General features: G+C 42.0%; 1 protein-coding gene across 1 annotated transcript in view; it reads right to left on the bottom strand.

Annotated features, from left to right (window-relative positions):
• RBL2 (RB transcriptional corepressor like 2) overlaps positions 1-16,267 on the bottom strand; it is a 33,135-nt gene that overhangs the window by 6,900 nt on the left and 9,968 nt on the right. Inside the window, exons 5-16 of the mRNA XM_081201127.1 lie at positions 14,014-14,142; positions 13,145-13,305; positions 12,990-13,054; positions 10,945-11,131; positions 10,027-10,193; positions 9,228-9,337; positions 8,819-8,922; positions 7,353-7,490; positions 7,020-7,184; positions 3,530-3,641; positions 2,935-3,210; positions 1,986-2,254 (exon numbers count right to left, since the gene is read on the bottom strand). Coding sequence (XP_081057253.1) covers positions 1,986-2,254; positions 2,935-3,210; positions 3,530-3,641; positions 7,020-7,184; positions 7,353-7,490; positions 8,819-8,922; positions 9,228-9,337; positions 10,027-10,193; positions 10,945-11,131; positions 12,990-13,054; positions 13,145-13,305; positions 14,014-14,142 — 1,883 coding nt within the window. The remainder of the gene's footprint in view (positions 1-1,985; positions 2,255-2,934; positions 3,211-3,529; positions 3,642-7,019; positions 7,185-7,352; positions 7,491-8,818; positions 8,923-9,227; positions 9,338-10,026; positions 10,194-10,944; positions 11,132-12,989; positions 13,055-13,144; positions 13,306-14,013; positions 14,143-16,267) is intronic.

Below are 16,267 nucleotides of genomic sequence, written 5' to 3'. Positions count from 1 at the left end.
ACCACTGTAGTGGTTTACATTTTTACTTCTTGACCTTTAGAAGATAAATCATTTCCCATTCCCCCTTTAAGTTTTATTAGACAAGTTTGTAAAGCCGTGGCAAGATATGTGGATGTTCTAAAGTATATATACCTCTCTACATCAGACAACAAAAAACAAGTCTTTGCAAAAGACAACCTTCCCTTTTGGGATCAGGATTTGTCAATCTAACAAATTTATGCTTTTTTTTATTCCACTGTATCCATCTCTGCCAAGGTAGATTTACCAAATGTTAAAATGATAGCCTTTACACAGACAAGACTAAATGTCCTTCCATTAGCAAATTGGACGGGCCAACATAAAGGAGTTCCTAAGAAAGATAGAGGTTGTAAAAATTTGTTCTGCACTATCTCCAGTGATCTAAATTAGTCATGGCCCACAGTGGTGCTTCAAATAACAACTTTGGCAACACCCTAGTCTTACAAAGTTCTAAAGTAGGCTGAACCAAGTTGCCCCCTTTTGTAAGGTGGAATTGTAATAGTCCATTTCAAGTTCTAACAGCTAATAGGGTGCTTGAGTGGACCTGCCTGTGCAGACCATTTCCCTGTCCACTGAAAGACCACACTGAGATACTTAAAAGAGAATACTTGCTCCCGTGTATTTCCATTGAGGGACCAATTGTGAGTTTTCTTGGATTTGCCAAATATCATACATAACTTTTGTTTTTGGGGAATTTATTGTAAGATGCTCATTCTTGCAATACAAGCTGAACCAATTCAGCAGTCTGTGCAAGCCCAATTGGGTGCAGGAAATCAGGATTGCATCATCTGCATAAAGGAGGACTAAATATTTCTGATTTTTACTGGAAAACAGTGCTCACCTCTTAGAAACTCAGCTACATCATTTATAAATATATTGAAGGGGGGCAAGTAGACATCATTGTCTTACTCCTTTTGTAACTGGAACAGTGTCAGATGGATGCCCTCCATTTATTCTAACTCGCAATGATTTGCCAGAATATAGCACCATTATGCATTTGAAAAGCTGCATACAAACTCCCATTGATTATAGTTTGCTCCCAAAAGATAGAATTGAAAGCAGCTTTCAAATCAATGAAAGCCACATAAATATTTAGCTGGAATTGCAAGACATGTTTATCAATAATATGCTTGAACATAAAGCAGTTGTCTAAAGTTGACCTGCCTGAGCAATAGCCAGCCTGTTCAGGAGTGAGTAGTGTTAATAACGGGTTCTACTGAGGCTGGGTTTTCTATTTTGTACTTTTTGTTTCTTAGTCAATAGACTGTAATGAACATTGGAACTGATACAAAAAATGTTGATGCCTATTATAAAAACAATGCTTTACTATGGTCACAAACCTAACATATGTGAGTTGTATTCCTTAAGCTTATATACCCAATTTTATCAACAAAATTTCACTTCAACTATTATTTTTCAAAAAGGTGGCTGGAAAGCAAGCAAGGAAGAACAAAGCCCCCTTTTTAACAGGAATGTAAAGCCAGGGAATGCTATGGGGGTGGAAAAATGGGTTGGGAAGAAGAGAGGCATCCCTTTCTAGGAGAACATCTGGCTGGTTGGCAGCCAAAAATGCCCTTTGCAGATTCGATTCAATCAATCAATCAATCAATCAATCAATCAATCAATCAATCAATCAGAAGCAGTCATGGGGTGGTACTCTGTATAAATGTGAGAAGCACAACAACCTATTCTAAATCACCATCATAAAAGGTAAGAGATTGCATGAAGTTCAAACTAATATGTCTGAACATGACTGAGGACTGAGGAATGTTGCAGTAAAATCAGCTAGAACAATGTGGATTTTGAACTCTTATTTACGATGGGCAGAGTAGACTTAGAAAAAAATGGTCTGAGTTTATCATACACATCTCCCTGTCTGAGGATGTTCTTACCCTAAGAAAGAAAGCTTGGATTTCCAGCCAAGTCAGCACTGTAGTGACACATGTGATTTTCTATGCTGGATGTACCTTTCTAAAGAAGAGTGCGAGTGAGCCGGCCTTCCTGGACTTAGCACTGCTACTGCCCATTTGCTGCTTTTGTCGCTCTCCGGGAAGGGCAATCTGCTGGAACTGGCCTTGTAACTGAAGGGCTGTGCCAGTCATTTGTTGAGTACTGAGAGTCCCAGCAAGGGTCTGGGCACTGAGAGGCTGGATGGAACTGGGCAGTGGCTGGGCCTGCCCACTTACGTTGACCTGGACTGGAATGAAAGTTATTCCTCCATTTTCATTGGCAATGCCTGTAAAAGGAAGAGCAAAGAAATGCTGCAAATGGACAGCTGGGAGAAAATCGAGAAACAATTGGAACAAAAGGTGCCTACTACTTAGGGAAGTATATGAATATGTACATACTGAACTTTGAGAAAAAGGGGGGAAGCCAATTTGTTTCTGGGGCTGAAAGTAGCTTGCGTACTGGGAAGTCTGAATTTTGGGGACACTATTTACTCTCTTACTTCTACCCTACAGACCCTCTCACCCTGGTCTAAAAATAGCTACCTCAAGTGTCAAAGGTCAGGGTTAAAAGTTGCACCTTCATTATATGGTAGAAGGTGCAAACATACTTTTGTGGGAGGGAATTCCACTATTTAGGGGTTCCACAGAGTATGCTCTCTTCTGGGCTGCCACTCACCACCGCCCCCCCCCTTCTGAGGGTGGAGGAACTCCTAAGAGGGTCCCTAGTGAGAAGGGGTACCTTCAAACTCTTCAATTATATGATTCACCCAAATAAAAAAATTCCTTCCTGTAGCACCTTAAAGACCAACTAAGTTAGTTCTTGGTATAAGCTTTCGTGTGCATGCACACTTCTTCAGATACACAGCTGATTCACCCACTTCACTACAATCCTCACCCCAACGATGGCACTGGGAGCCACCATAGTGGTTATTTCCTACATCTTGCAAAGACCATGCATCCTCCTTACCTTGTACCGGTATTGTAACTGTCTGTCCATTATTTGCAGTCACAGTTGCGGTCGCTACAGTTACTAAAGTCTGCCCAGGCACAGGAGTGACAGGTATTGTTTCTGTGGAGACGTTCTGAACAGACATTGTACTGATCACGGGCTGCTGGGAGACCCTCACAGGAGTCCGAGTGGCCTCAGTAGGGGGGTCATTATCAACAAAGAGCCTTCTCCTCGTAGGGTTACTTGTCGGAGAGCTGTATCTCTCATAAAGCGTGGTTGGAGAAGATGAAAGGCCTGCAGATTGACAAAGAAAGCGGGGGGAGAAGTGCATGTAATCCAATGCCTTCTTGTTAAAAGTTTAATCCCACTCAAAACATCAGATTAAGGGCTCATGTACATTTTGTATGTGGCAAGGTTGTCAGATTATTTTACTATGTCAATTTCATGGAAGAGAATGCTCCTTGTGAACACGCCAATGTAACTCACAGCTGATTATTATCATCCTCAGGCCTTTTCCCCAATATGAGGTGGTGTTTAAGTAGTAAGTAGTAATATTCTTGATGTGCAAACACTGAGACAAGATGCACCTTGTGATAAGCTGAATAAATCTTACCCTTTCCCAGTGTTCCAGTTTCAGCACGAATCTCATTCAGTCTCCTTGGGGTTAAAGGGGAACCTGCCACACTGTTCCCATTTGACTTTTCAAAATACTGAGATGGCATTACCTAAAAACACAAGATTCATGCATTTTTTATCCTTGCAAAACCTCTTAAAAAATGTTGCTCTCTGTAGTCCAGGTCAGCCATTAGAAGAACATTTTGTGGCCTTTTAGAGTTTTTTCTCCCTGCTGCTTCTTGTTGATTTTTTTAACCTCCACTGTTATGTCCAAAACAGGAGTTACCATTTACCCAAACTGCTCCAAATCATGGTTTTAATCTAGTGCAAACTGTGGCTAATGGTGCCCCAGACTTGCCTACAAGCCGAGATTTGAACAACAGTGTTGGAAAACCCCGGGAAGCTGTAACACTAGTAAGTTGGGATCTAAATAGAATAGAAAATTCCAGTTATAAGCAAACTGGGATGGGGGATTTTAATGTGACCCGTTTCCTTTTTTTTAAGAGACCATAAAGGTAAAGGTAAAGGTACCCCTGCCCGAACGGGCCAGTCTTGACAGACTCTGGGGTTTGTGCGCCCATCTCACATCTATTGGCCGGGGGCCAGCGCTGTCCGGAGACACTTCCGGGTCACGTGGCCAGCGTGACAAAGCTGTATCTGGCGAGCCAGCGCAGCACACGGAACGCCGTTTACCTTCCCGCTGGTAAGCGGTACCTATTTATCTACTTGCACCCGAAGGTGCTTTCGAACTGCTAGGTTGGCAGGCGCTGGGACCGAGCAGCGGGAGCGCACCCCGCCGCGGGGATTCGAACCGCCGACCTTTCGATCGGCAAGCCCTAGGCGCTGAGGCTTTAGCCCACAGCGCCACCCGCGTCCCTTTAAGAGACCATACATTTATTTAAATAAATAAACATGTAGGATCAGGAAAGCACACAATCTCATAGCATGGTTGAGATATCTAGAAACATGACATCTGATCTGTGCCTTACTGTCTACTATACATGTCTATACATGTCTTCTCAGAAGCATGTCCCATTTAATTCAATGGTACTTACTCACAGGAAGGTGGTACAGTGGTGCCTCGCAAGACGAAATTAATTCGTTCCGCAAGTTTTTTCTTCTTGCGAGTTTTTCGTCTTGCGAAGCACTGTTTCCCATAGGAATGCATTGAAAATCAATTAATGCGTTCCTATGGAAACCGCTTGCCAGGCTGGCGGTGCGGAGAAGGGCTTTTCTCCCCACCGCAAGCCTTCAGGACAGGTACGGGAACAGAGGGGAAGGGGTGCAGCGCTTCTCCTCTGTTCCCGGGGCTTGCGGTGGGAGGAGGGTTTCTCCTCCCCACCGCCAACATTCAGAACAGCATTCTGAATGTTGGCGGTGGGAAGGAAAACCCTCCTCCCACCGCAAGTCTTCAGGACAGCCATCCGAAGGCTGGCGCGGGGAGAAGGTCTCTCCGCCCCACCGCCAGCCTTCGGAGGAGCCTTCCGAAGCCTGGCGGCGGGAGGAGGTCTCTCCGCCCCACCGCCAGGCTTTGGAACAGCCTTCTGAAGGCTGGCGGCGGGAGGAGGTCTCTCCGCCCCACCGCCAGCCTTCGGAGGAGGTCCGAGGACAGTGGGGAAGACGCGCTGCCCTTCCCCGCTGTCCCGGAGATTTCCCTGTGGGCTTTCGTCTTGCGAAGGAAGCCCATAGGGAAATTCGTTTTGCGAAGCGCCTCCAAAATGGAAAACCCTTTCGTCTAGCGGGTTTTCCGTCTTGCGAGGCGTTCATCTTGCGGGGCACCACTGTACAAGACTGCAGCCACAGTACCAGTTAAATAAACACGATTACCGTATTTTTTGCCCTATAGGACGCACCGTCCCATAAGACGCACCTAGTTTTTTTGGGGGGAAATAAAGGGAAAAAAAATATTTCCCCCCAAAGGCGCGGGGCTGGGGCAGCCCGAGCTTCCCCCGACCCCAGCCCCCAAACAGGCAGCTCTCTGCAAGCCGTGGGAGCCCAGCGGTGGCTCCCGCTACTTGAGGAGAGATCCGCGAAGCCTGGATGCGCTGAGATCAGCGCGCACAGGCTTCGGGATGTCGGCAACTCTCCCCAAGCAGCGGGAACGTTCCCGCTGCTTGGGGAGAGATCCGCGAAGCCTGGACGCGCTGAGATCAGCGCGCGCAGGCTTCGGGATGCCGGCAACTCTCCCCAAGCAGCGGGAACGTTCTCGCTGCTTGGGGAGAGATCCGCGAAGCCTGGATGCGCTGAGATCAGCGCACGCAGGCTTTGGGATGCCGGCAACTCTCCCCAAGCAGCGGGAGCGTTCCCGCTGCTTGGGGAGAGATCCGCGAAGCCTGGACGCGCTGAGATCAGCGCGCGCAGGCTTCGGGATGCCGGCAACTCTCCCCAAGCAGCGGGAACATTCCCGCTGCTTGAGGAGAGGTCCGCGAAGCCTGGAGAGCGAGAGGGGTCGGTGCGCACCTACCGCTCTCGCTCTCCAGGCTTCAGCGAAAGCCTGCATTCGCCCCATAGGACGCACCCACATTTCCCCTTCATTTTTGGAGGGGAAAAAGTGCGTCTTATAGGGCGAAAAATACGGTAATCTGTTTTCTAGTTACTTCATGCAGGAGCCAGAAACTCCAGTAATAATCCTAGACTGCTGTGACAGACTTCATTGACATTCTAATAGAACTAGATCAGTTGGACACATTGGAGGGGAATAGTTCTTTACTTAATGTACATATTCAGATTTTCTTAAAAATTGCTGGTTCAGTGTTTTCTTGCAGAAAGTAGTGAGGGATAACGAGCTGGATCTGCATGAAAGTCTGCTTAAACCTTTATGATGAGCCCGCTGCCAAATAGTCTCCCCCCATTTCACTCACCCTCTTGCTCTCACTGGGCAAAGAAAATGAGATACCGAACAATCAAATGATGTCTAAAGGAAGGAGGACCCATTACTGACCAATAGCAGGGCATGAAGACTCAAGGGATGGTTGTGCCCATTATATTAATAGAGGCTAAGCTGCTGGCAGTTTTAATGTAGAATTGGCTGAACACCTGAATAGCATCCTAAATAGCTTCACTGACTACAAGAAAAAGCACTGCTGGCAGACACTGCAGACAGTTGTAAAGGAGTTGCCTCAGTAGAGGAATGGGGTAGGGGAGAGGGGCAATGAGTGCTGACCACAGCTCTCATCAGCCCCAGTCAGAATGGCCAAACATCAAGGATGATGGGAGTTGTAGCCTGAAACTTCCATAGGCTAATAGGTTGGATAGTGCTGGTTTAGGGTTAAGTTGGTGGTAATTCTCCGCAGGCTGGACTTAGAATCTGACTGACAGGTGTGTGGGGTTCAATTCAGACAGACTGCAAAAACAGGAGTCAGCCCTCTGCTTCTCAGCTGATGAACGGAGGCTAAATCCTTCCCATTTTGGTTAAACAGGCAGAATAAATTCCCAAGTACTAAATAAAGAAGTATATACACACACGGCAGATAAGCCCCATATTTTACCTCCTCACATGTGGGAACTTTATTTTCATTTTCTTTGATTTTGTCCCACAATGGTGATTCCACTTTCCATGCCAGACTTTCTAAAATCTGCTCTTCAATGTGATTGAGGTGCTTCACTACCTCTCTGCAAAGGCCATCTTCTGCTCTAATCAGAATCTCTATCACCTATAACAAATATTGCAAGTTTAAACAAACATACATTGCTATGTCTTTGAAACTACTATGAAATTCAATAGCATTTTTAAAAATTAAAAGGTGTTAACTTCTTAGTAAATTATAACATTTTCCTTGCTGACTTTTAGAAGTCAGAGCAAATGGTAAAAAAGAATTCACCTTATAAAAGTGAAAGGCAGGAACATCAAATATATCGGCGATGAATGGGAAACTATCAGTTGCTTTGTAAGAGTAAATAATTATCTCAAGGCAGCAAGCCATGAGAGATCTGTGAAACACATCATGCTCCAGAATCCCCTAGGATAGAAAAAGTGTTGTACAGTGAAGAATTCAATCAGTTCAGCATAAAAACGCAAAAAGCATTTCTTTATTCAAGCAAGTCCTTTAAAAAAAATCTAACACGCTATACCATATTTTTCGCTCCATAGGGCGCACCGGACCATAGGGCGCACCTAGTTTTGGGAGGAGGAAAACAAGAAAAAATTATTCTGAATCCCAGAAGCCAGAACAGCAAGAGGGATCTGGCTTCTGGGATACCGTGTGGCTGTTCTGGCTTCTGGGATAACCGCACCAAGCCTCTTCAGAGCAGCGGGATGAAGGCTTCCCCTGCCCGAAGAGGCTGCGCAGGGCTAAGGCAGAAGCCAGGACAGGCGCGTCGCTGAAGGGGCACTGCACAGTTCTCTCTCTCTGCGCAGCGCCTCTCCTTCACAGGAGAGGCGCTGCGCAGAGAGGGAGAAGGCGCAGCACCCTTCAGCGAAGCTGGAGAAGGAACAGAAGGAGACCCTTCTGTTCCTCCTCCGGCTTTCAGGTCAGGCGCGTCGCAGCGAAGCCAAGGAGCCTGCATTCGCTCCATAGGACGCATACACATTTCCCCTTCATTTTTGGAGGGGAAAAAGTGTGTCCTATAGAGCAAAAAATACGGTAATTTGCCACTAACTAATTTGCACCAGTAAGGTGGAAGTTGACACTGAGCAGGCAAAGGAAAATGTCTGAGTTATGCATCTCTATCACTCGTTCCTAAACCTCACAGTTATGGCCAATCAATAGGACAGGAAGACCCATGTTCATGAATCTCTTGCACACACAGACTCCTCATTTAATTTTAATTTAGGAAGGCAGCATTTCTTTGTTGGGGAATATGCACACCTCACAGGTCTCATCCACTTATAAAGACAGATCCCTTCTGGGCAATGGATTTATCATGCAGCCAGCGTCTGTTGGTTATTCTGGGAGAACTGGGATAACAATACCTGTCAACAATATTAAATGTTTTTAATACTGCCAAGGTTTATATATGAGCATTTTAAAATGACCATTTTATTCACTGTCATGGAGAGTGCAACTCACATAGCAATTTCTCTGGAGGAGAGGTTATACTATTGCATAGAAGAGGATAAACTGCTTTGATCTCAAGGCAACAGAAATATCATTAGTTTAACATTATGTTTACAGAAACTACGAGGTTAGGCAATCTTAAAGACCCTGCAGAAAACAATGACTAAATTGGTGCCAGCTTATGGACTGATTACCATAATTCTTATTGTAGGTAAGTATTTCATTTTGTATTAGTTTCTTTTGAAATAAAAAATGTTGAAAATTTATGCGAACTATTCTGACTTACTTACAGATAAATCAGCATCTCCTAGTCTTCTTTTTTCTTGCTCAATGACAGACTCCAATACCTTATAATAAAGGACCTCAGCAAGACGAAAGTGTTTTCCAACAATTTCTGCACATTAAGAAAAGAAATTCAAGACTTGGGGCTAGATTTCGTCAGCTGCCATTAAAAAGAATCATAATGGGGTAGGGGAATGCTTCCAAACAACAACAATTACTTTTAAATCCCTTGAAACAAATAGAAATTACAAACATGTTCTTATAAGGCTATGCTGCACTATTTCCAGATGGTTCAGATTTCGGACAGAACACATGTTCAAAGGCCAGGCAACTTTCAAATACTAGCTGCACTGTGTACAGGGATCACTGGAAATATCAGAACACAATGGAAGTTGCTTTATATATGTATGGCCTTACCTTTAGAGAAGCTACCAGGTTCTCCCTGTGACGGTGTTCTCTGACAATAAATGTCATGCATTTCTTTCACCCTGTTGGCAATTGACAAAGAAGGATCCCTGGAACAAGCCCTGGCCAGAAAAAAAAGACAATTTTTTTTTTTTTTTGTAAATTAAGAAGAAAGGGGTGATATGGTTTTTCAGAACACTATGAAGTAATACCACTTTTATCCAGCCATTGTTCATAGAATTATTTTATTTTTAACATACTGCCTTCAGCCAGGGTCTACTTAGGGTAGACCTACTGAAACTAACAAACCTATGTTAGCCTAGTCCATTATCTTCAATGGGTCTGCTCTGAGTAGGACTAGCATGAAATGCCACCACAAGATGGAACTCTGCATGTTTAGCTTTGCTAATTTTATTACATTTTGTCGTGTTGCATTTCCAACAAATAAACTGATTTACCATGGTAATGAAATACCATTCAATGCCAGTTAAAAAAATAGGTATCGTTATTTCATCCATGAACAGGGGAGCATAAGAAGAACACAGTGTATGCTTTCTTATACACAAAGAGGCTACATGTAATCTTAAAAGGTAATTACTCCAGAGAACTGTATCTCTGCACAAATGGAGAGAGGGGGGAAATGACAAAGCTGTTCATGCATCTGTGATCACAATACTATGTATTCTGAAGTAATATAATATCAAACTCCTTCAAGTATTCTAAAAAATCTTCTCTTCTATATTTGGCTTTCTGGTCTGTAATGTTCCAGGAAGATTAGACCAACTCATTTCAAAGCAGTGATTCTACTAACCTGAAAATCTGCTCAAGATTTTCACTAGGGGCATTTTTCAGGCCTGTCAGCATTGTATGAAGTCGGGTCAAGCTGTATGTGGCTATGGAAATAGGACTTGTACACGGGTCGCTCTCCTTTATATACTTTCGACCAGTAAGAGGTGTTGCTATTCTAAAGGATTTTGCCTAAACAGCAGCAACATGAAAATATTTTAAGAACTGAAGTTACTACAATGATTACATAAAAAATAATTATTTCATGATTTAAAATATTTTTAGGCCGCTTTTCTGGGTCAAAGCCCATCTAAAGACCTTACAAGCAAAATAAGAGACAAAGGTATTACAAAATTAAAACTTCAAAATGCTACAAATCAACACTTAACAAAACTGGAGAGAATGTAATTCAGTTAGACCAGGTTTCCTCAAACTCGGCCCTCCAGATGTTTTGAGGCTACAATTTCCATCCTCCCTGACCACTGGTCCTGCTAGCTAGGGATCATGGGAGTTATAGGCCAAAAAACATTTGGGAGGGCCAAGTTTGAGGAAGCCCGAGTTAGACCCTCACTTGGTTAACAAGCATCATATCTGGAGTAGGTACATCTTCAGGTCCTTCCCTGAAGTCTGCAACATAGAGATTTGGTGCTGGCCCAATGGAAGGGCCAGCATGGCCGTGGGACCAGCATAAAGAAGTGCATTTCCATCCTGGCAACCCACCTTGCCAACCTGAGGGTGAGCACAGCAGAAGATCTTAAAGTTATTACTGTAAAGCTTAAAACCTTTACTTTGATTTGGGCCTGGAAATGCACCAGAGCAACACAAATACATCCAGAGATATAATTCTGTCACCTACTGACCATGGGCAATAAGCTACTATGACTGTTCTAAGGACAGACAACAACTCACCAATAGAACACACGACAGACCACACTATACTCACTCGTTCAAAATGCTCCTGCAGATTATATTTCACTTGAACTCTTTTGGCTGTTTCCATGCCTGAGGCTGTATTTAAGCATCTACGCAAGGTTCCTATTTCTTCATCTGCATCATCTCCAAGAAATATTCGCTCATCTAGATTTCCAACTGACAATATGTACTCCTCATAGGCCTTGTTGATGGCTTTGCTATATTTGGGTGTGTGTGGGGGGGGGGGGAGAGATAAACAGTGTTGAGTACTCAAAATATAAGTGACTGCAACAGAACAGAGGGAAGCGTTTCAGTAAAAAGGGTCTTCCTAGGCCTTTTCACTTCTGTCATGAGAAAAGTCAAACAGGGTTAGAACTTCTACAGTTTTACCACAGAAAATTGTTGGATCTTTGATTCCTTCTATGGTAACTTTTACAAAGTGTAACTACTAAGCCAACATTTATTTCCTCAAAATAATAATTAAAAATGAGACTTTTGTTATGGCATCAATCTAAATAGTGAGAATCAGCACTATTTTTCTAGAAAAAGAGGTGCCGGAACTCACCATGAACACCCCTTCTTGTTCTCTTATAGTCATACCTCATGTTGCGTCCGCTTCATGTTGCATCTTTTTGCGTTATGTCCCGCGGCAACTTGGAAGTACTGGAATGGGTTACTTCCGGGTTTCGCTGCTCGTGCCTGCGCAGAAGCGCCAAATTGCGCCGCACGCCTGCGCAGACACAGTGCTTTGAGTTGCGGGCATTTCATGTTATGGACGGCCCTCCAGAACAGATCCCGTCCGTAACACGAGGTACCACTGTAATGACAATGGAGGGGGACCAGAACTGGGTTCTGGTGAGTTCCAGTTGAAAAAAGCCCTACTGAGAACTATCAAAATATAATAAAGTAACCAGCAGATATCTAACTGTATAAGATGAAACTGCTGACAGAACTGCTCTGCTCAGATTATCACCTCTCTAGTTTATGAAGCCAAGATATGGATTAACCTTTCAGGTGCATATGCAGATGCCTTGTTCCTTGCTTCCCCAGGCAAGCAATCAAACCAAGAAGTCTTCCATTAAATGTAACTGAAGCCAAGATATTAAGCCAGGGTCCAGCAGCTACATGTTTGGACAAAACGCTTGTTCATCCCCCAGCTTCATCTTGAACCAAGTTATGATAATGCAAACATGGGAAATGATTTGGATCTTAAGTTGATCATTTGTTAATGTAGAGGAAGGGGGTGGGGAGGAGATATCTGCAACCCTCTTCACCACACCCCAAATCTCCCAACCCCTAGAAGCAGATTTTTGGGGGTTAAAGGAAAAGGGGGAGACAGAAAGAAAACTACGGTCCAACCATGGACTTTTAATATTTCAAGGTGAAAAGAGAGCTAGGAAAACTCAACTAATCTTGGGACCTTGGTGCACATTCAAAGGCAAATGGATGATTGGAAGAAGGGGTGGGATAGAAATTTAATAAACACACACACACACACACACACACAGTGGTACCTCGGTTTACGAACTTAATCCGTTCCAGAAGTCCGTTCTGAAAATGAAACTGTTCTTAAACCGAGGCACGCTTTCCCTAATGAGGCCTCCTGCTGCTGGTGCCCTTCCACCGTTCGGATTCTGTTCTGAGACCGAGGTAAAGTTTGCAAACCAGGACACTACTTCTGGTTTTGCGGAGTTTGTAAACCGAATCGTTCGTAAACAGGACTGTTCTTAAACCGAGGTACCACTGTACATACATACATACACACCCACATAAACACATACATACATTTAGGCAATTTGTCAAGGATGTTCCTGTTTAAAATACCTTAAAAAGGTACAAATGCATTTGAGGAAGCTAAAAAATTATAGCCCAGGATTTCACAAGTAACTAAAACTGAGTGGTTCAAAATATGGTGATTTACAGGAGCAAATTTCATACCATTACCAGTGATAGAGTGGGCTTCAAAACTTAGCTCTAAGCGGTGAGGGATGTTGTGATAGATTGAAAGCAAACTAATGGAACCTCTGTATTCAGCAAATTCTGTGACTACCAATGCTATTGTTCTACAAAACTCACAAGCTTTCTCCAAAGTTTCCAGGATCCAGTAAGCCCATCAGATTTTCTTCCTTTCCCTTTAGAATCTACAAGAAAACAGAACTAGTGCTAAGTGCAAGCAATGGAATAATGACAAATCATTAATGAAGCATAAAGTTTTCAAATTAGTTACATACCTTTTTCTCAAAAAGTTTCCTCACATAGGGCTTCCAAAAATGTTCTTTTATACCCTTGGCTTCCAATACTAAACCATCATGTAAGGAGCAGAGCTCTTCAATGATGCAAGGAGTTTCAGACAACACCTTAAAATCTTTACTATGGAAGTCTTCAGGCAGCCCTATGATATCAAGTAGCATCGGGGGTAGGGAGGGGAAGAGAGGAGTAAAAGTATTTTGCATGTTCCAGGTTTACTAAATTTATTATGAAAAAAATTTCCAACACTCAATCAATCTTTATTGCAGTCAAAGACCAGACAACAGAAATAACATCAGCAATAGGTACTACATCAGCACCAAGGAGCGGACGCAGTAGGCAAAATCGAAAATTCCCTATATACTTATTTATATGAAAAATAACACTTTCTCAACTAAAATCTATGATTCAGAGTTTAAAATCAGTATTCATTCACTGACCATCGCTGTCACTGCGGCAAACATTTGGGCTTTTTTGTGTGAATCAAAAGGAATGAAGGAATTTTTGTTTCTTGAAGACTATGATACAAACCATGCTCTTCTCTCCCTTCACTTTTCATCAATCCAGCCCTGTGTATGGATAAACAATATGTTCTTTGGCCTGCTGTATTTTCTATGGCAAAGTTAGAGAACATTAAATGTGCAGATAAAGCAAAAGGGTGAACAACCTGCATTATATTTAATCCTTTTTAGAGTTCCGCTCAGTGTGGTGCACCTAATCTTTCAGTGTAATATTTGGTTCACTACACTCAAAGCCAAACTAAAAAAAGCAAGCTTTTTTTAAATAAAAAATTCAAAATAATGAATTTGTAGCATACCATGAGCAGCATTATAAAAAGATTTTTAAAATGTACCTTTAAAACTAGGATTCAGAAGCTCCTTACGATTTGGGCACTGGAGAGCATTTCCATAGACTAGATCGAGGACACATAATAACAGATGGTAGGAATTGACTAAGTCATCACTGATCATAGGGAAATTGCCTGAGAGATTACAAACAAGATTTGAATTACATTTAAGAAGATTTCAGAATTCTCCCAAAAAAAATAAAAAATGCAAATGACTGTAAATTTTAAGATTGGACAGTTACCAATATTACCTTACAGTCCTTTACTCATGAATCTTTTAAAAACACATACATCGTTCATTGTTACTATCAAAAAAAATTTGACTGAAAAATAAAGCATGGGGAAATGTTCAGTAGTCCCTCTGGGTAAACATAAAAATGCATTCTGAAATATTACATGCTCCTTTTTAGAAGTTTCATGTTAATGTAAAACTATTACTCCTTTCTTACTGTACTTAAGTTCTCACTGTTTAGAAATCAATTTGTGTTATGATATCCTAACACGTATTACAAAGAAATGTTGATTAAAAAGCGCTCCAAACTTTAACAAGATGAGTGCAATCCTTAGAAAATTTCTCATAGAATAAACTAGACTTCTCCAACCTGCTGCCGTCTAGATGTTTTGGACTCCAACTTCCAACAGCCTCAGTCAGAATGAGTGGTGGTCAGAATTAAATGGGAGTTGTACTCCAACAACATCTGAAGAGCACCAGCTTAGCATCAACAGTGTTCATTAATCCATGCGCATATGCAATACTGGAACAGGTATGTAAATACATTATAAATGTAAATGCATGGATCAGACACCTACTGACAACAGATTTAAAACTGTTGCCATGTAAATTACAGATAATTTACATTAATACTGTAATACTATAAACTAAAAACTGTACATGTAATAACTTCCAAAGCAGGAGTGTTAGGACAACTGATATTTCAAAGTTCAGCCATATTACTCTCTAATTTCGTATTTGCTATTTTCCTTTTAAAAAATTAAGTAGCAAAACAGTGAGACTACTGCTACTGTTTAATTGCTGCCTCAAATAAAGAACATTTCCACCTTAAAGAAACCACAGATAATACTGAATTACTTAAAATCTGAGAAGCAGAATAACTAATCATCAGCAACTGTATTGTTAATACTATGCTTGTTTACAGTACCTTAGCACTTGTCTTACCGCACACATTAGGCAAGAGGCTAATTCATCTGCACCAGAAGTAGTAAGCAATAAATCTATATTACTTTCTGTGCAGAGAAAGGAAGTTGCAAGTGCTTATCTTTAAGCAAAGCTGGTCACACAGGCAAGCCCAAACTTGTCCTTGAAATGTGGTTGCCATGATAAACGCAGAAGAAACCCTCAAAAACAGTGCAAACAAGGTCCCATGGCTATTTGTCAAAAGCAAATGAAGCCTGTGCATTTGAAACTCCATTTCACAGTTTACAAGCTACATTATCCCATTTTAAAGCCTTAAGTATTCCATGGGAGGTAGCTGCCATTCTTGCAACAACAACAAAAAACAATTTGTTCTCATGGACTGAATAATAAGCTAGAAGACAGAAGCTCATTAATAGTTCTCATTAAATTGCAAGTCTTTAATACTTAAAAATAAAAAGGTTAATAAAAAAGAGATAGACAAAAAGTCCTGTAGTTTCTGACACTAACCCCTATAATCCTAGTCAATTTGCTTCCATCAGTCTCCCTTTTTAGATTCAATGTCCAAGCAATTATTCTGTACTTTACTTGCAGAAGTGGGCAGTTTTCAGGGTTGCAATATCTACATTGGTTTTGAAACCCAAGATTCACTATCCAGAGCCAGGTACAAAAGGCATAGAAGAAACGAATTATGAGTCAATAAATTTGTTTTGAGTATCAGAATTCAGCTCACAGGGATATGTTAAACTACAGAGTCAGAAATCCTTGCCAATCTACTTCAAATCATCCAGAGATCTACCAGTAGATCTCAATATACCTTCTGCCCACCCCTGCTCAACTGGTATGAATCTCAGCAATAAAATAACGGTTCTTTTTTCCTTTGAAAACAAATTCATGGTGGGTTTTGAAATAGAACGCATTCTAGGAACTGTTCTAGGAACTGTATTCCATCTCAATGAGCTGTGATGCTCATATTATTTTCTTACATTGTAACAGATTACGAATGTTATATATTTACTCAGTCAACCTTTTGACAACAGTTATTACTACAAATAAAGCAGCACATAAAGTAGGACTAGATGTTTAAAGCCAATAGAAATACTCAGT

Source organism: Podarcis bocagei (genome assembly GCF_964188305.1).
Source record: "Podarcis bocagei genome assembly, chromosome: 7".
NCBI classification, from domain to species: Eukaryota; Metazoa; Chordata; class Lepidosauria; order Squamata; family Lacertidae; genus Podarcis; species Podarcis bocagei.
The sequence above is the reverse complement of the archived record's forward strand: the minus strand, read 5'-3'. Positions and strand labels throughout refer to the sequence as shown.